Source organism: Brachyistius frenatus, unplaced genomic scaffold (assembly GCF_029030835.1).
Source record: "Brachyistius frenatus isolate BFR_SWC_R1_liver_20210118 unplaced genomic scaffold, ASM2903083v1 Contig_134, whole genome shotgun sequence".
Classification (NCBI taxonomy): Eukaryota; Metazoa; Chordata; class Actinopteri; family Embiotocidae; genus Brachyistius; species Brachyistius frenatus.
Genome location: NW_027210733.1, coordinates 370,713 through 391,422, shown reverse-complemented (window position 1 = coordinate 391,422; position 20,710 = coordinate 370,713). Strand labels below are relative to the sequence as shown.

Sequence of the window (20,710 nt, the reverse complement as noted above, 5' to 3'; positions counted from 1 at the left end):
TTAGGGCCTTTCATCACAGTTCAGAGTAATGTACGGTGTGGTAGCAGTTTTTAATCACAGTTCTTTTAGCACCTTGTCAGAAAACATTAAAGGTCAACAGTAGTCTCTATATTCACTTTTTTAAGATTTGCAGAATATCACCTCATATGGTCTCATCTTTAGAACTTTGTGAGTTTGTCAAATACAGTACATTTATAGCTTATAGGATTCACATGGGTTTTTATTACTGAAAAACTTTACTGTTGTGAAGCAGATTTTGTTTCATATTTGTTCTCATAACACGTAGCTACTGCGGCATATACCAGTGTGTAACAAACCTTTACTACCTACGAATACAATTATTTCCGTGATGCCTTGTGATGGCTTGTCCAGGACCAACAGTGAAACCTCCCCAAATATTCAGTTTAATATCAGAGAAAGACAGCCAACAAATATTCACATTAACAAAATTGTAAATTAGTACTAGGTAGATAATAGATTACTTTTTTTGACAATCAATTCAGCCTTAATAAATATAGAGTAGGCTATAATGCGCACATACAATTTATAATCTGACACTGTTCTTATTTATTGAACTTATTTGCTGAGTTTGTAGTAATAACTGTAAATAGTTTTAGGTAAATATAGCCTCAAATATACACATTTTTTAGAAAGGAAGTGAAGCAATATATCCAGTGCTGGGAACATGATAACCTGAGGAGGCAACGTGATGACGACACACGAGGAACCGCAGCCACGTGACTCCTCTACCTGTGTCCAACCTGTTTATCTCTACCGCTCCTCTTAAACCGTCGTTCAAGAAGACATTTTAGCCGTCACTGTTTTCGCTCAAAGTTTGACTTTTTTTTTCTTTCTTGGAGTAAACGGGACACTGCCGCCGTGTTTTGATCGTATATTGTACCAGGTTTTGTTCCGAGTGGGTTTGTTTTTTTTTCTCGCCGACTTTGCGGACTTCGACCTCGGTGAGGCACCTGTCTCAAACGAGGAAGTCTAGCCTGTTGCTGAAGAAGTCGACGGGCCGTTGATAAATGGCAGTGAATGCGCTCGTTTGGCTTTTCTGAAAGGCGAATTTACCGTCGATGTTGAGCCCGTAACTCTGGCTTGTAACAACCCTTGGGCTGTTTGTGGACATCCAAACGGGATAAAGCTGCCCCCACCCTCCCCGGGGCCAAGGTGAGCTGTTTGTTGACAGTAAAGAAGGTGCAGATCATTACGATCACCTGAACAACACATGCAGGACAGCTTGTGTCTTTTCCTTTGACTAAAAAAAACAAAAAAAAGTTTCTAAATAAGTTCTTGTGTACGTTTTACGTCAGTAAATACTGTATTTTATTTGGTGCTCCTGTGTGCTTTACACTAACTTTCTGTGTTTTCTGTCTGTTTCAGATGAACATTTCTGTCAAAGACATGGATTTATCAGCCGAAAATAGTTCTATTGTTCACCTGGCTGCACCAATTCTCCCGGACAAGTCAGACATCTCCAACATGACCATTATTCGGACAAGCAACAGGTCAATCATAGTACATCAGATGTTTTTAAACACGACGGGTGCCCAGGCCGTCTCGGGGATATTTGTCTGGTCTGCGCTGCTCATAACATGCCACCAGGTGAGTTTGTGTCATTTTCACTAAAAAGCTTTTATGAATAATTTTGAATACAGATGCCTCGAGAACAAAAAAATCACTGCATCGCATTGCACCAGTGAGTCACACAGTCTCAAAGCTCTGGTGTCTCCGTGATGTAAGACATGGTTAGAGACTGACGTTGTGCACCTCCCTTGCCAGAGGGCAGAAACACATCCTTATATCCATAAAGATGTATTAACTTACATCTGGGTGCAGTCAATTCAGTGTCTCAACTCGCTGTGCTTATTTTCCAAGACTTTCTTGTCTAGTTTAAGAGTATAACTTTGTTTCCAGGCAGGTGTAACTGTCCTTATCTTGCTTGCTCTCCCCCGCTGCATTGCGGGAATATTTTGCTTACTGAATTGTCGTTGGCGACCGAGATTAAAATTGACTAAAGTCCTCGAGCTGATTACAGGACAGTGAACGCACAGCGAGCCCTCTCTGTTAGAAGAAGAAGGCCAGGAGGAACAAATAGCTCAATACATACCGCCTTCACCCTGAATCTATTTCACCGCTGTTGTAGATGAGTGTTTCCTCCTGTGTGGGTGAGTTACCCACTGTGCAAAGATGATAGCTTATCATTATGGGTTTATCATTTGCAGAGAATGCAGGAGGGTGCCGTGTATTATCAGCAGGGAAATCAATTGATATTGAGATAACATTTACAGTGTTATAAAGGATGAGGGTGTTGTTTTCCTCTTCACTGCGGGTTTTGTGTAAGAGGCCCCCAGATTTAGTTTTTGATTTTATACTGAATATGCATCTTTCCACTATCCTTGAGCTGGAGTTTATACCCCTGTGTCATATCTACAAGCATTTGTAATTACCTTATCTGGTGTAATTAATGCAAGAGTTGTTTGTTGCTTCGGAAGCTTTCTCACAGCATCACAGATCATCAACGTGTTGCATCCAGTGATCCAAAAGCAATCCCTGTTTAGGGATTTGTGACTCAATATCCTGCAAATTGGTTTCTATCTTTTTAATATACTACGTGTTTGGCCAAACACTCGCCAGCAAGACGTTTTAATTGAACAAATAAATAGCAAGTGTTCCGCAGGGAGGGCGCAGCAGGTTTGCAACAGGCATCTTTTTTGTCACACAGGGGGAATAAAACGGTCTGCAGGACTATAGCGTTACAATGCTGGTGGTGTTGCATCCGACTCGGCTCCAGAGGATTGCTATAGACTCTTAAAGTCACATTCTGAATACTAAACACAGATAGACAATGACCTCAGATCCTCTTTGCTGTAATGTTGCCAATTCTCTTCGGACTAGGAGGCAGTGGACTGTGGCTCATCTTTCATGGTGGGCTTATTGGAACCTTTGCGACATGAAACATTGGGTATTAAGATCAGCAGACCGGACTTATCTCCTTATATATGACTGTATTACATTTGTCACATGGCACTCTCCTTTTGTGACAGTATGTAGATTCACTTCGGTTTCAGGTTTTTTTGTTATGTTTTCAAGTTTGTGATTCCTCCTGTCAGGGCAAAAATTGCAGTACTTGAGCTTGAAATCATTATTCAGAGTAGAACAATGGACAGCTGTCAGGTCAGTGTTCTGCATTCAGGACGGTCATAGATTTTTTTCTGTCTTTTCAAGCAAATTAAGACCATCAGTCTACAATCTACTTCACTTTGCATGTAGATCTGGCTGAATGCATCACACACCCCTCTTCAGAGTGATGTGCAGCCACTACCGGGCATAATCACCTCGCATGTGTTGAGTAGAGACTCTGGATGGTGAGCAGTTAAAACATGTTTTGTCCACTCCTCCAAAAGGGAAGTTTCCCAAATGTCTCACAGAACATTGAGACTCGATGGTGTGTTTCACATAAAAATAGTGCAAAAACATCAAGGAACTATCATAACAACTGTATGTGTTCATAATGACTAAAAGAAAGGAGTCGGAGCCTTCAAAAGTTGTAAATTATCATATATTTCACTTCTTTCTCACAACAGACCAAAATGCCTTTACAGACACTGATTCATATACAGGAAGGGAATTATCATAAATACCAGTGCAGTCAATACAGGAACAGCTTTCCTCGTCATTGGTTGCAAGAATGTATGCAATGTAGGGAAAGTCCTTGACTACTTAGCTGAGTACTTGTCTCTGCTGAAGTTGAAATTAAGGCTGCATCTAACAATTGTCTCAGTTAATTGGATTCGATCGGTTTCTAAAATCTCTTCCGAAAGACCACATCAATGTCGTCACATTCTCAGTAACAGAGACCAAATTCTCACATTTGAAAAACTGGACCCAGTCTGGATCTCTGGACCCACAATGACATTCCCTAATATGCTTTGGTCTTTAACAGGGTTTATATTTGAACAGCTCTTTATGTACGACAGCATTCATCTTCAGAGGGACAATAACTAGATAATTTAACAGATTTCTCAATTTGATCCGCTAATCATTTAGTTGAAGAGCTCCTTAGAGTATAGAAGAATTTATTTACTCAATGACGGATTAAATTTCCAGGAACAAACTATTAAAATGTTTCTGTGCAATATGTCCCAAGAGGTGTGTTGTTGATTTGTTCCCCTTTGGTGCCATTTGATACGGCAGTCATGTGGTGGCACAATATCACCTGAGAGCCTTGAAAGGAACAACTAAATGAACTTTCCTCACATGTTGAAGACTCTGGCTTGTTTGTGTGTTTTTTTTGTTTTTTTTTAAACCAATCACAATTATCTTGGGTGGCGCTAAGTGCAGGATGCAACAGCGGTGCTTTGCAAAATAGCATCAGGGTTGAAGTGTTACTGGATTTTTGAGGCTTAGTACAAAAGCCAATATCAATATATTAGCCATTATCCGTGGCTTCATATAAAGTGTATATATATAAACACGTGTTTTTTGCAGTGACCCCTCAATTATGGTGATTAAAGTCTTCTGACACTTGTGACAAAAATATGTAATGGAGGCACAATAAGAGATTTTTGTCCACACCAGCTTTAGAGAACTTACAATGTATGCTTCACTGGAAATGTGATAATTATAATTAGAAAAGCATAAATAGAACACAAAACTTGTCATTTTCAATAGGATGCTAACTCTGAGGTAGTTGTTTCCCACTGCAGGGGGGAGTTTGAAACGGTAACACACAGATAGTGAAAAAGGAGGAGAGTGTCACCAGAAATAGTCGTCCAATGGCAGGTTTATACCACCATTCTGCATCCAGTGAATCACATCACTAACATACAGATCACACTTTGCTTTATTTGCTTGTGGTTGGAATGGAAAAGTCATTTTCTCTGCGTCATTAATGTGTCTATCTTTCTGTAGGACTTCATAAATGTTATTGAGCATTTGAATGCGACGTATTGGTGTAAAAACTATTCAAGTGGGTGTCAGTTTAGCCGTATCTAGACTTGTCTAAAGACTAAAGGTCACTCGGCAGAACGATAACTGCATCGCCTGATGGGTGCCGTGTGAGCTGCACTAAATTCCATTTATGGCGGTCATATGGGACTATGCTGGAGAGTTGTGTGTGTTTGTGTGTGCGTGCGTGCGTGCGTGCGTGTGCTAAAACAAAAGGTTAAGACCTTTATCAGCTCAGTGACACAAAGTTTATTTTCTGATGTTGTTTGTCTGCTCCTATACAACACAAGGTGTACGTGTGAAGCAGGAATGTTCTGGGAGGTCATTAAAATGGGAGTTGGGTAATCGCTCTTTATTCTTGACAACCTCGCGGCTGCATTTCATAGTGGCAGATAGAACGGTCAGTGCAAGATAAAATGGGGCCATAAATAATACCATCCAGATCAACAAAAAACTCCCTCTGCAGGTGGATATTTTACAGTGTTCACGCTCGGTTGGCTTATATCACTAACCAACTAACTTGGTCATTACTGGTATTTGTTCATTCCTTCACCAAGGATGTCTGATAAATTATTGGTTCTTAACAGCAAGTTGTATTATGTTCATTGTCAGTATACAGTGGCAAGAACAAATATGTGAACCCTTTAGAATTATCTGGTTTTCTGCAATTATTGGTCATAAAATGTCATCAAATCTTTATATTAGCACATGTATAGATTTACACGATGTGTTTAACCTATTAAATGACCTACATTTATCATGTATAACTCGGTTGTGCTCTTGAAGCTGAGCGCCCACATTTAGGGGGAGTAGCCTAGTGAGGTTTAGTAGTGACTAAATCATCTCCAATTATGGACAACCTGTCGAACTGTGGACTGATCAGTATATAAAGTCTTTTACATGACTTTGTAAACCTTACCAGCTTTATACAAATGCATCTCTTCATCAAAATGAATGTCCTCATGAGTCTATGAGTCAAAGTAGCTGCAAACCACAGCTCCAGTGTTGTTTCATAGACTGGGCTTCAGGTTTGCTGACTCCAATAGGTTTATGTTGATGTCATTAGACCTGAAGCTCACAAACTTTTTTTCAGCATACACTGTGACTGTTTAAATGATTTATTCAATATGGACAAGAACATTTTTGCTCTGAACTGTAACTTAGATGCAGATCTAACTATCTGTTAAGCCAGATTTATGCAACGTATTGGTTTTTCCCGCTTGAAACAATATTACTTACCTGCAACCCTATAAAGATGAAAACTGTCAAGTTTAGAATTGTAACTGTTTGATTTATTGATCTTGAGGAGATTTGAAAAGCGATGAACTAAAATGCCAAATACAGCATTGAGGATTGCTATGTTATAGCTGTTTTCTACCAATTTAAATTAAATATATTTGGTTTTAGACTGTTGGTTTGGGAAGAAAACAATTTGAAGATGTCATCTTGGGTGCTGGGAAGTTGAAATTGCACTTTAAACATTTTTATATACATATTATAGACATGTAAAATAATACATTGAGAAAATACTCTGCATGCTAATTAATAATGAGAATAATCATTATGTTGCAGCTTTATTCATGTTATATTACCTCTGACAGCCATTGTTTTGTTACAGAAGCCAGTCTATTTTTTTTTTCCATGGGCCCTGCCATGTAACATGTGAATGAATTTTCACATGCAGGCTACAGTACATCATTTCAATCTCATATCATTATCAGCAATCAAGTTAAGTTTTTCACATGCTTTGTCTGTGTTTTCTTTGTAGATCTATACTCACCTTAAATCCTACACTGTCCCCAATGAGCAGCGCTACATCATCCGCATCCTGTTTATTGTGCCAATCTACGCCTTTGATTCCTGGCTCAGTCTCCTTTTCATCAGCAACGACCAGTACTACGTCTACTTTGATTCTGTTCGAGACTGCTACGAAGGTAAGTATCGCAAGCCTCAAACAGTCTACCTCATTGTGTCTTTTCTGGACAGCTGTGCTTGTTTCCATGCCATCATACTTTAGATGGCTACCAACAACAGAAAGACAAGGAAGTGACCGAACTAGTTTTTCACACCTGTCATTGTTGTCATGTAGGAAGGCTTACATTTCTAGGAGGAGTACTTTTTCGCATTTAGCAACCATTTTTGTGCACTGGTTTATAGTGTTTGTGAAAACAAAACCAGAGTTTGCTTTTAGATGGAGTAATTTATTTAAAGAAAAATATATTTGTAAATTATTCACTATTCAGATATGATGTAAACCTTGCTCTCTAAATTAAAGTTTAATTGCCATTGTGCAGTGTGAACTATAATTATGTATTGGAGTTCTAAGACCAAAGGACTTAACCAATGGCAAAGGTGAATCATATGCAAAATGGATTACAAGTAATTTGAGAATGGGGGGAAAAACAGAAATACATTATTCAGGAGATTACTTTCCAGCTTGCAGGCCAATTTTGTGGCTGATTGATAGAGCAGTGCATCAGAAAGCAGGCAGACTGGAATACCACCAGCGGCCACGGCTAAAACATAATGAACCTTCTCTTGACTGGACACCATCTGCATTAGCTTCATTTAATCCCTCTTTAAATAGCAACAAAGGATTAGGAAGGGATTTCCAAGACACAGAACCCTTGGAAGCTTCTTAATGTAAGGACTGAAACGTTTATTGTTCCAAAATGTAGGACTAATTATTTTTTTATCATGTAAAAGTTATTCCTCTCACATTATTTGACCTTCTCCGTGAAGTTATACTTGAAGGTGAAGAGAAATTATTCTACAGTTGAAATCATGCAATAAAACATGTTGGGTAAAAAAAATAAGAAGTAACTCTTCTCTTTTGTGTTACAGCGTTTGTCATTTACAATTTCCTGAGCCTGTCCTTTGAGTATCTGGGAGGAGAGAGTGCAATCATGTCCGAGATTCGAGGGAAGCCCATTGAGTGAGTTGTCTCAGTCCAATTATACATACAACTACATTATACATATACAGTACATGTTAGATTGAAAGATTTTCATTGTAAACAGCTTGTTGACTCAGAGGTGATGAATAAATTACCCTGTGTGGGGCTGAGTATGGTGTGGTTTGGTTTTATGTTTATGATCATAAAGGTGCAGCTCCTGGCCCTGAATTAGCATTTAGTTTGAACACCACAGTGAGAGTGCTGTCGATAAACAACTCAGCTACTCGTAGGCGGCAGTTCTTCTTTATCTCTGAGCTTTTGACCAGGCTGTGTATAATGGCTGACTCAGCCACGGGCCAGCAGCTCTTTGCCGGCTTCTTAAGACAGTACAGACACTAATGTTGAGCCCTGACAAATGATGGTTTACTTGTTTAGACTGTCAGTCAGAATCAGATTTTCTTTTGCATATCAGAATCCAAACTTTCTGGTAGACTGTTAATTATATATTGCAAGTGATCAGAACTGATCTGTGTGTCCAGGTGGCAATCATCATTTTCAGTCTAATCCAAATTGGTTGCTAATAACATTGTAGTTGATGTAAACAAACCAAAATGAAGGGTACTAAATGTGTTTGCTTATTTATCACTTGGCAGTGTGGAGCCGTGGCGTGGGCTTTGCAAACGTAACGAGACAGTGTCAGAGTCAGAGGAGACTTGCCCACTTTGTTTTATTTAATGCATGCAGCTGTCACCGCTGATATCACTGTCCAGCGAGGAGTGTGGTCCAGACAGACCAGCAGTGACTGGCTTCCTCCACCTCCAAATGTTTCCTGTGTCTGCCGTGTGCACATGAAGTTTAATGTGACGTCTAAAGTCACAGAGAACAAAAAACACACCTGAAATCGGATCAGAACAGTCAGACCTACACGTGTCTGCAGAGATATCAGACCTCATACAAATGTGGTTTGAGAAACAGATGTTTGGCTGCTCAGACTTGCTACATAATTGGATTCCAATTGGATATGCACATAAATCTAATTTTAAATTTATTCATGGTTTCATCAAATGAGAGCATAACTTATACTATTAAAGTTCAAGCTGAGTAATTTTCAATTGGCAGCATGTAGTATTGTATTGTACATCAATACTAGATTGAGTTTAATGTGTCTTGTTCCCATTAAAAGCAATAGATTATGTGTGAAGTGCTCAGAAAATACACCTTAGATACAGACAAGTCCTGCAGGGAATTCAAAGGAGAATAAAGACTATTATCACTGTACATGCAAATCCTAATGTATTCTCCTCAATTTGAATGTAATTTGACTGAATGTCCATCATCTTATTTGCAACTGCATTTGAGTGCTGAACTACTGCAATAGTTAAAAAGTGAAAACAACAGACGCATTGGAACAAATGAGAGATGCAGACATGGTGCAAGTGATGAAATATTGTGAAAAAAGGGGACATTATGTTTGTGTTGTCTGATGGTTACGAGCATGAAGAACACCTGCAGTGTTCTGAGCAGCTCCTTATGTGTATCAGGCTGAAGCTGTTTTGTAGCTGCATCTGTTGTTTAGGATGAGGATGAGTTTGGTCCTGATCTCTGTCTCCTGCTGCCGCCATGCTCAGCCAGAGAGCAATGTCAACATTTTATTTATTCCACCGGCTTGTACAACATCTAAACACCACTGACTGAATGTATGATGATAATAGTAAAATGATTTCCCTGTATAGACAGTTGTCGAAGTTACTGTTGTCAAACTTGTCCGGCTTAAAATCATAAAGACATGACTTAACATTTATGTTGCATATAATGTTCTTTAACACATTAGATAACAGCAATAGTTGTTTTGCTCAGGAATTGTCCTGCACACAATATTATACAAGCATCTTACAGTCCATATGATTGACTTTTAAACGTTTAAGCTTTGTATAAACAATATCATTTTTTTAAATGTTTTTGTCAATCAATGAGAAATTACATAAACCATCGTTTTTATTGTCATTTCATTTACAAATTATAACTTTTTATTTGATTGATTGATATCTTGTTTCAGCTATAAAATGTCAAATAATAAACTAAAGTTTCCATCCTTAGATGTATTTTTTTTTTGTCCAACCAACGGTCCAAAAATGAAAGATATTCATATGTCAACAACAAATGAACTTTTTTGAGCAATGTGTTGGTTTTTTTTAATCATATGGCTGTTTTGTTGTACCTGCATTCGTATTTCACATGTCATTTAATACATACACTTTGCACGTATCAGTCAACAGAAACAAGTTGAATACATGACGCTTCAGCCTTGAGGTGATTGAATAGCTCATCACTTCCTGTTGTCTTCACAGGTCAAATTGTCTGTATGGTACGTGCTGCCTCGTGGGAATGAGCTACTCCATCGGCTTTTTAAGATTCTGCAAACAGGTGAGCGTCAGTCGTCAACTTATCTCTGCTCTGGAGATGTTATTTTTTTTATAAACTCACACGCATTTGAAAGTAAGAATATATTGGAAACAAAACCCCAAACCATACTGCACTGTACATTACCATTCTGTCCAGATCTCCAGGCTGCTTAAAAATGACAGCTGTTATAATTGGCTGTGTGTGTTTCAGGGGATAACATCCGTTGGTAAAAAAAAAAAAAAAAAAGGAAAACAAAAGCAATTGAGGCCAGGTGAAAGCAGCTTGATAATAAACACAGAGAGATGATATGAGCTGTCAGCGCAGAGCCCCTTCCCAGTGTCTTGGGAGGCTGCACAAGCTTCCAGTCTAACACTGATGGATATTAAAACTGAGAGTTATGTCCTTAAAACAAAATACAGTGTGAAATGATCTTTTTTTTTTATGCGAAGCCAGTGATAAACACTCAATGTGCCTTGACAGAAATCCTACGTGAAGTGTTTTAAAAGGAAAACCTTGCAAGTTCTCTCTGGTGGCGTACCTGAAAGGAATACAGGAGAGCAATTAAAGGTCTGCACTGTAGATTTTAAATGCAGCCGCTGGTCTAAAACTCAAAACATTTTTTGTTACTTGTAAAAATCGTAGGCCCAGAGAACATATTCTGCTTTTGAAATTGGTCAAACTCCTTGACCTGTATTAAAAAGAGAATTTCAGAAATCCGTGTATTTAACACTTCAGAAATTATTAAATGCTGTTTTGAAAGGTCAAAACCAAGGAGAAGCGAGGCAAAACTACATTCAAAATAGAAATAAAAAATAAAATAAAATAGGCGATCTGATAAACTTTTTTTTTGGGTGGTAAAAAGCATTCAAATTCTTCGCACATTGCGGGTTAGCGTCAGTACGTCATTAGCAGGGGGCTTAACAAATGAATCACTGATATGGAATAAGCAGCCAAGAGTTATGGTGGTTCTTGAAGATAAGGTTGGAGGATAAGCTGCTCATACATCCTAAACTGTGATTTGACATTTCACTTTTAAGTCATTTATCATATTGTGGGACACTTCAGGGTATTACCCTCTTGGAACTGGGAATGAGTGGTGCAGCTGCTGTGGTGTGATGGCCATTTTGGATCCAAATAAATAAACAATTAAATGCAAGTGGGTGTGACCTCCAGTTTTATAATGAATCTACTACAACTTCCCTCAGCTTTACGGAGCTTAAAAACATATTTGATTATTTCAGTATCTGCGAGTTTGCAGCTTTGGTTTATTGTGGTCGCTCTGTTAGCATTGTTTTTGGCCGCAGCAGGCTGCATTTTTCAGAATGAACGCAAAAAAAATCACCAAAAAACCGACTGTAGACTCTATGGTCAAAATTTTTCATTATAAATTTAAAGAATGTCCAATCAGAAGAGCTGCTCTCGTTCTCTTCAGAAGCAGGTACAAGTGATGAATGGCTGTAAAAATACACTGGGAATTCATATTAAAAAAAAAATGTAAGCAGACACTTTCCAACAAGGTTGTCTGAGGGTACTCTTCCCGAAATTGAAGGTTTGCATCTTCAATGTGTGAGTGGACAGCAGCACAAACGAGACGACTCTGCGGCAACACGATTAAACTTTTTAGCTGTTTAAAGAGATCGTTTGGAGATCTGTTCATAGCACACTAGGCAAGGAGCCACTGCTGTTTTTAAGAATCAGTTTTGAAATAGTTGCCACCGGTGAATTTCTGCAGGGAACTCTGCTTTGGTAAAAAAAAAAAAAAAAAAAAAAAAATTGTAATAGAAGGGGAAAATCTGCAGGTCATTTCAATCTGTGAAAATTCAATGAAACATTTTTTTTAATGTTGACGGGGAAAACGCTGAAAGGTTGCAAACAAAAATCGAAAGAGTCAAATGTGATGACAGATTTGCTCGTTATCCTAAATTCAGATAACACTTTGATGAACCAGTTTGCAATAGAGTTGTTAGTGAAGAGCTGACAAGCATTTAGACTTAACATCTTATCTTACATTTGTATCATGCAATGCACTCTGGCACGTAGCTTAGCGTAGTATTATCGTCTATTACCAGGCCTGTGAAGACTCTGGATTGCATGGATGCAGCTCCTGACTCCAAATTCATTTGAGGCAGAAACCACAGTTGACTTTTAATCCACTGACACTATGAATGTGCATTGTGTTTTGAATGTCAAGCATGTCACGAAGTATCATGCTAAATTATTTCCTTTGAGGATTTTCAGTGTGACAAGCTGGCACTACAACCGGCGCAGAGCAAGTAGAGACTGTCAGTACGAGAAGCTTCAAAGTAAATCAGTTGTATTATGAATGGCTATTGAAGCTATTTTGCCAAGCCCACCACCGACTCCGGTCAGTCTAAAAAAGCCTCCATCTGCCTAATCGAGCTGAACGCTTCTGAACTGTTGCTTTCAAGTGCAGCCGCAGCAGCGATGGGTGCTCAGAGCCACCTCTTTCAGATTGGTTAGTTCAGGCTTCGATACACAACACAGAAGACACCTGTCCTCCGAGCTTATATTGTCCCCATGCTCCGTGTCCTCTGTTTTCATCCCGTCCCCATCCACATCATAATTAAGACATGAGTGTCCCTTTGATTAATTTAAATGTTTGAAGAGAGAGAAGGACGGGATAGACCACTTGTATATTTTACAAAACGTATCAAGTTCGATAGTTTAGGTCTTTTAATAAAAGCAGCTGTTCAACATTTTAGGAAATATGTTTGGTCGATTTCTTGCTGAGTTTTATGATACTGTATCCATTGGTTACCTCTAAGGCTACCAACGTTTAGCTTAGCTCAAAGACTGGAAATGAATAACCGAAACCAAAGTTTTAAAAAACAAGAATTTGCTTTTTGTAAGGGGTCAGTGCTCGACAGTTTCTTGGCTCCAAGCAATTGCCGGGCAACCACCAAAAACTCCCAAAAGTCTGAGCCTTGAAATACTCCATTACATAATCGCTCATCAAGCAGTGAATTGTCTTTTGACCTGTTTGTTAGGGACCTTTCGTCGTGCTAGTGGATAGATTTAGTTATCATTAAACAGGCTAGCTCTCGAGACAAGAACGAGGTGTCAAAACATCATATTAAGTGATAACATTAACAGCTATGCTTAATAGGAATAACCTCATTTGTTGGGTGAGTGATAGAACTAATACATACCTCTAATTGTTAAGTTGAGAAATGGCCACTGGTTGCATTAGAGAGATTGGGAAACAGAGACACCTTGTTGTCAGTGTGCAGTTACAAATCTTCTCCATTTAATTAGATGTATGAACAGACTCTGACGTCCCCATCCTCATCCTCCTCTTCCTTTTCCTCTTCCTCCTCCTTCCTGGTGTCCTTGCTTGTTGTCTCTCGGCGTCTCATTCTGAATTGTAATGTGTTCTCCAGGCGACTCTCCAGTTCTGCGTTGTCAAACCCATCATGGCAGTCATCACCATCATCCTGCAGGCCTTTGGCAAATATCACGATGGAGATTTTAAGTGAGCGCCACCTCTCTTTGTTTTTCACTCTCTGTGTATCGCACGCACCCATGTTGTTGCCCGAAGGCTTGTTTGCTGTTTACGTGCACATGGAAACAATTTGGAAATGAAGATAATTGTATCACCTCTTCACAGCAGGCACAACGAAAATGTTTGGATGTGAAGGTTTTATTCCGAAAAGTGCTGGGTTCCAACTTTGCAGGTGCTTTTCTGCACGTTGTCCCAGTTGTGCCACTGTTGTAGCCATAATCACATCCTCTTTGTTGTTGATATTGCAACGAGTAATTCAGAAGTTTTTGCAATAGAAATTATATTTCAACTTATCCCTATATGTACTAAGTGTTTAAAAGTGAAGCCCCTTAATTCTTATCATATCTCACGCTTGTGAAGAACTTTATTGTAAGGAGAGAAGCAGTGCTTAATTTCTTTCTTCTATTTTGTGTGTGAAGTGACACAAAAGCTGGGGATGAGTTGCAGACTGACAAATTTAATTTAAGCGTATTTCAGTGCTTCAGATGAGCCAATACGGGTCTCGATAGGATAAGGAGAGGGCAATATATTCAATAAAATTGTCTTTAGCGTGTAATCAAAAGCTATAAAAATCTGCAGCCCATGAATTCTGCCTGACTTATTTTCAGGTGCTCTTCTCCGTCTCTCGGCTCAGTGTCTCTTTCTGAAGATTCAGCTGTGACAGCACTTGTTTCAAAACTACTTGGATGAAGCGCAGAGTTCAATGAGGGCTTCATACAGAAGTTTCCAATCAGCTCTGTGTCTTCACCCTCTTACCGCAAAAGCTAAAAGAGAAACTTGATTCAATTATTTCTCTTATTTCTCCATATACTTAGGCAGTAAAATTACCAGGCAGAAATAACTGTCTATTTTTTTTTCCCATGTCTTTCTTAAAGCTTCTGCAGCAAGACCATTATGATTCACAGATTGTTTACTTATATGCTTTCAGCCAAGCATGCACTCCTATACTGCACGGGAGTGATTAGTGTAGTCACAGCTGAGTCCTCAGAGAGGCTCTCTTGAATGTAAAAAAGGTAGAAAAGCAGACTCGCAATCAAATTTAGATATCTGCCTGTTTATCAGATGCATCCTTGAAATAAGAAGGCCATGTACAAGCAAGGTTTAACTTCTTTTTCTCAGGAGAAGACAAAAAGGCTGAAGCCTCATCAAGTTTAAGCTGCTGTCTTTTTTATTCAGCCGTCACTTATAAATGGAGTCAAAACTCGAATAAGTCAAAAAACGTATCACCGCGTGGCAGCTTCCTGTCACGGTGATCACAAGATGATGTATGTTTTTTTTTGTTGTATTTACTCTTGGACTCTTCCAACTCTTTTCCTGTCCAGTGTGAATGGAGGATACCTGTACATCACGATCATCTACAACTTCTCAGTCAGCCTGGCCCTCTACGCTCTCTTCCTCTTCTTCTTCGCCACAAGTGACCTGCTCAGGCCATTCGAACCGGTGCTCAAATTTCTCACGATTAAATCTGTCATCTTCTTATCTTTCTGGCAAGGTAAGTTCATCCTCCTTCTTTGTTTTTCTGTCATAACCAGCACATACAAGTATAAAGTTGAAGGTGAAAATGTTGCTCCTTGTGTAGGAATGGTCCTCGCCATCCTGGAGCGCTGCGGCATCATTCCCAACGCGCTTTTCATTGACGGAGTAGAGGTCGGCGCCGGCACCGTGGCAGCGGGCTGGCAGAACTTCATCATCTGCATTGAAATGTTCTTTGCCGCCATTGCCCTCCGATATGCCTTCACCTGCACTGTCTACCAGGAGAAAAAAAATGACGTGCCAGGTGAGTGATGTTTGCACAGAGAGCAGGGGAAAGCATTTGAACTGGTTGTTACCACTTACCTTCGCCTTGAAAATATGTCGAAGTGTTCCGAGGCTAATTGCGCCTCTCCCCCTCCAGAATAAGGGCCGCCGCGGGCTTTAAAGAGTTAGAAGTAACAGTAATGGCAATATCCTCTACTTTTAGTCCAGTCACTGATTTTTAAAGTGAGCTTTTCTATTCAATCCCTGTAAATCTGTGTATATCTCCATTTGTACTTAGATTAAATGCAATCCTGTCGTGAGCAACTGCACATGTCAGTCAGGTTGCAGGTTTCGAAGACAAGTCTCCCATTAAAGCAAAGCAGAGGAAGACGAAGAGAAATTCAAATCCACGGAACATTAATGAGCACGGAGCGAGAATCACTCCTTCGACGTCAGCGCTGTTTGCAAGTAAAACGCAAATGACCGCAAAGGAAAATGCCATTAATGTCATGGTGCCATTTTTCCTGCTGTGGGAAATCCTGTGTTACTGCTTAACATAGAGAAGACGAGTAAACTTTATTGTCCCTGAAGGGGAAATTGCGTCGGGCGCAGTGCTTTATATAAAAGCATAAAGACATCATAAGAAGCTTTTGACACGATACCAGACAGTTTCTTCACGTAAAAAAAATCATCTCAGAAACATGACAGATTTGATTATACATTTGACATTGACAACAAGGTGGTTTAAAAACTCGTAAGAATTAAAGTGCCTGTTTATGTATTGAACAGGGATTTAGTATTAGAGTTCAACAGCTTGATGGAGGCAGGAACAAACGGCAGCTTCGAGCTGTTTGAATTGTACTTTGGCACCTTGAGTCTTCCTCCTGATGGCAGAGGTTCATATTCAGAGAAGAGGGCATGTTGAGTCTGCAGTGAAATACTGAAAATGTTGATGAACATTAAATATTTCAATTTGTAAAGACCTTTTTTTTTGCTAACAACTTCTGGGCAGTAACATTTGATACGTTGATGTGTGTGATTGCAGCGGTTGCCCCACCTCTGGTTTACTGTTCACCTGCTTTAGCCCTGTGAAGCAGGCAGGCAGGCAGGCATGCAGGCACCACAGGCTGCAAGGAGAAACTCAGTAGACCGTGCATAACTTCTCTGTACCCCCTCCAACCCCCCACCGTGCCCTTCTCTTTGCCACCACCATAAGCCGATGCAGACATCACTGGCACTGACCCTGAAACAGAAGGCTATGGTTGTCTGCAGGCTGTTTTTTTTTTCTTCTATTTTTTATTTTTTTTTCTATTGGACATCCTTTTAGTTGTGGGGTAAATTCAACCTTGCTCACAGCTGGGTGCCCAGGGATCGTCAAAGGAAACGGTGACTGTGAATGAATTGTGTTCAGTCCATTTATATATGGACCGCAGCGAGCGAAAAAGCACCAATGAAAGAAATAAATCATGCTTATTCAGTGATTTGTAACTGCTTCTGTGTCTCCATGTAAAAGATGGTGGTGGCGTTGAAATATTTACTTAATTCATATTTTCAATCATTTAACCACCTTGAAAAGGTTCTCAACATTTAGATCAAAATAAATGACTAAAAAAAATCTCGACGACAAAGACTAGCTGAGTGTTAAACATTTATTAAGTAAAAAAAAAAAAAATTATACTTCATGAATGTTTTTTTAAACTTTTTAATTATTAATTAAATTGGCTTTTGGCTTTGATCTATCAGTTGGGCAATTTGAAGACGTTACCCTGGTCTATTGGAGCTTGTAATGGACGTGTGACACGTGGTTTTAACATCTTGTATGTTAACAATGATTTGAAAAGATAGGTGATAGATTAATTTATCTAGTATACATATCCACTGAATGCTGCCAGTATGGTACCAGGACATGCAAGACACAAGAAATAAAACATTATGGTATGCAACAGAAGTTTTTTTTGTTGTTGTTGTTTTTTTTAAAACAGATCCTTCTTATTCACCACCCTTGTATAGATGCTCATTGATTCCATTGTTCAGGGATTTAGAGCCGCAACATTGCAGTCACATACATTGTTGTCTGACCATTAAAGTTCCTCCATCTCTGTTCCCATGTTGCTTCCACAGAGAACATCCCCCCAATGCAGAGCATCTCCAGTGGCCTGAAGGAAACCATAAACCCGGGAGACATGGTGCAGGACGCCATCCACAACTTCTCTCCAGCCTATCAGCAGTACACACAGCAGTCCACACAGGAGGTGACCCAGCCCAGCACAAATGGGAAAATGGCCATTGGCAACAAGAGCTCCCGCAAGTCTGACAAAATCATGCTGATTGCATCTGATGATGAGTTCTAGGCATTTTTCCAGCACGATCCAGGTGTTTGTGCCCTTCCCACCCCTATCTCTGACCCCCCTGGGGGAAACAGCTGTATCGCATTTCGCACGGAGCTGGATTGAACCCAGATGTTTAATTTTCATTATTCCAGTATTTAAGATGGACTGCCTATTTCTGTCAGGTTTTTATGGTAATTTAAGCACCGAGAGGAGGGTGAAATGTAATACTTTTAAAATGGATAGCTCAGTAGCCAGAGAACTGATCTGTCTCCATCTTGGTAGGAATAATTGCAGGGAAATTACATGTCACCTTCACTGTATCAAAGAAGTCTGGAGCTTTCTTTAAATCAAGCCGCTAGATATTCAGCTGTGTCCCTAATGCTGATTCTGTTTCTTGCCATTATGTCGCCGCTCGCTCTCCGGCCATCTGAAGTGTTACTTCTGATTCATGTCAGTTTCAAAGAGGAGATGATTAGTATGTGACTCCAGGTGGGAAGCGGGGAAGCCAGCGATGGCTGGGGATGACACTTCATGGACCGTTTCTCGCATCTGCTTGTTTAAAGTATTTGCTGAGCATTCCTCTGCATGGTTTCCCGACAAACGGAAGGATTCGTTCAAAGACACATTAGTTTTGGAGCAGGAACTTCAAACTGCAGACCGCCCCTCACAATCCTTTGTATCTAACAAACCACGGACGAATTGGATAAACCTCTCTCCTACAAAGTGGGACTTATATTATTCTTATTCATTTTCTCAGCATGCCTAATAATGTAATCCAAGGCAACCAGACAGCTGTCTAACAGATGCAAACAATTTGTGTTTTGCTGCTTCTGCACAATTGTAGATATTTTTGGCAGATTTTTTTTTTTTGTGATTGACATGTTCCGATTACTATTACTATTGTAATTCCACAGATTATGAAATTTGATTAGTGCATATTGCGGTGTTTAATATATTCTATTCATGTAAAAAAAAATATATATATCTGTTTGGATTATGATTTGGGAAAATTGTATTATATGTATTGTGTGTAATTGAGGCATAGTGACACCAAACCAAAATTGTGTGCAGGGAGAAGAGAAACATAAATAACATTTTGTACTTCAAAGAAAAGTTTAGTAGTTTCATCTCCTTTTTTTGTTTTTCTCTAGAAAAGTTATCTGTCGTTGTCATATGGGAGAAATTAGAGACCACTTTTTGTATGTCAAGTCCTAGTTTGTGGAATTTGTATACCCTCTTGTGCCAATGATAGCTGTCTTTCTGGGAAAGCAGAAAATAATTTACATTGGGGTACAAACATATTCAGAATAGTTTTGACATGTGTGTCTTAGTCTTGTTCGGCAGTGCTACAAAATTAAAAAAAAATGTTTTGCCTCTGTAACTTGCATACTTTGAACTTGGTAACTAAAATTTGTAATGAGGGAAAAGCTTTATTTGAAAGTACAAAAACGGACACAGCAGACCTATTTAAAGGAATAATTTACCACACTTAGATCAGAGCAGAAACAAATACAGATTTTATTTTTACATGAGGGTAGTTCATTGAAAAAAAAAAACATGTAAATAAATGAATGTAAAATAAAAAATAATTTAGGTGTTCTTTTAATAAAATTACACAAATCAAAGAAATAAATATAAAATATATGAGCAGAGTGATGGCAAGTTGTGGAGGGTACATACTCAGTTTATGCTGCCTTTTTACTGTCCTCTTTTAAAGTTACTATGCTGACAGTCACACATTAAGCCTCAACATGTTGTCACGAGACTTGAACAAAGAAAATCCACTTATCTCAGACATACAAGCTTAACATAGAAATTACTGCTGTTAACTAGCATTTAATGTATTTCATTCATTATTTCACCCACAATGTAATCCTTATACATTCTACATGATCAAAACTGACTTTCTGCATGGCTAAAGTTAAATACTGTAGCTTGTAGGACTGGCAAAGCTTGTGTGTAAAAGCTTATTTAATCAGACATGTTTTCAGAAAAAAAAAAAAAGTATATTTATAGCCTTAAATACCTCAAAGCTCATTCTATACATGCGTTTGCATTGTTATGGTTCATGTAAAAATCTGAAATAACCACTGATATAATTACAGCTCCTGGATATCACAAGTTTCATTCACTTTTCTCCACTGTAGTAACAAAGAAAGATATCCAGACCAGTAAACATCCATGGCAGGTAATGTTTGTGCCTGTTTTCACTGTGAACTTTTTGTCTAACATCTCTTTAAAAAAAAAAAAATAAAATAAAAAAAATTTGCAGATTCTCTTTTGTTTTAGCAAAACAGTGGCTCATAGAAAATGTAAATTGTGATGTTTGGCCAGCTAAAGAGCAACATGTCTTCGAGAGCATGAATGGACCTCTGCTGGGTCACACTGAATGCAGGATTAACAACAGAGTACTTAACTCACCCAGAAAAAGGTTTGTCTTTTATTTGGCACAGTACAGATATACATATACTTCAGCATTTAAAATTTATTTTCCAGGTAAGTATTATTTAAGTGTGCTTTTAAAACACAAGCACTTCTTACCCATATGCGTTAAGTGCTAAAATGATGTCAGGCCTCGTTTAACATTTTGTTTTGAAGATTTACCACAAGAGGGCACTGTAGTGCTTTACAGAAAATTATTTTAGTTGTCTTTTTTCTGTACTGAAAAACTTAAAAAGCATGTAAACACATAACATGTACTCATTTGCCTGTAGGTTTCAAACAGACCTTAGCTTTAAGAGGTCTGGCTGAACAGCCTTAAACAGCTTTGGAATTATTTTCAGTTAAAGTTTCTTAACAGATACAAAAGCTTTACCGTCAACTTAATTTTAAACTGTCAATTTGAAGAATGAACGTCTTTATAAAGCA

At 38.8% G+C, this 20,710-nt stretch overlaps 2 protein-coding genes across 4 annotated transcripts in view; one reads left to right on the top strand and one right to left on the bottom strand.

The window, feature by feature from the left end:
* The window catches only part of ttyh3a (tweety family member 3a), a 282,548-nt gene that overhangs the window by 233,206 nt on the left and 28,632 nt on the right, over window positions 1-20,710 (bottom strand). The window lies entirely within an intron of this gene.
* On the top strand, window positions 825-20,064 carry tmem184a (transmembrane protein 184a). 2 transcript variants are annotated; one of them, XM_069714713.1, is made up of 9 exons: window positions 825-1,178; window positions 1,393-1,608; window positions 6,722-6,887; window positions 7,798-7,888; window positions 10,198-10,273; window positions 13,654-13,745; window positions 15,098-15,267; window positions 15,355-15,552; window positions 17,634-20,064. In XM_069714713.1, exons 2-9 carry the CDS (start codon window positions 1,408-1,410, stop codon window positions 17,861-17,863), a joined length of 1,224 nt encoding a protein of 407 aa, XP_069570814.1. In that variant the 5' UTR covers window positions 825-1,178; window positions 1,393-1,407; the 3' UTR covers window positions 17,864-20,064. The 2 variants fall into 2 exon arrangements, with proteins under 2 accessions (XP_069570814.1, XP_069570813.1); XM_069714712.1 differs by lacking the exon at window positions 825-1,178 and having other exon boundaries at window positions 1,387-1,608.

Excerpts from the sequence above, each read along its gene's own strand:
- tmem184a (XM_069714712.1), top strand. The coding sequence starts at position 1,387 with ATGAACATTTCTGTCAAAGACATGGATTTATCAGCCGAAAATAGTTCT. Across the intron at positions 1,609-6,721 it reads TGCTCATAACATGCCACCAG|ATCTATACTCACCTTAAATC; the intron begins GTGAGTTTGTGT and ends TTTTCTTTGTAG. Across the intron at positions 13,746-15,097 it reads TATCACGATGGAGATTTTAA|TGTGAATGGAGGATACCTGT; the intron begins GTGAGCGCCACC and ends TTTCCTGTCCAG.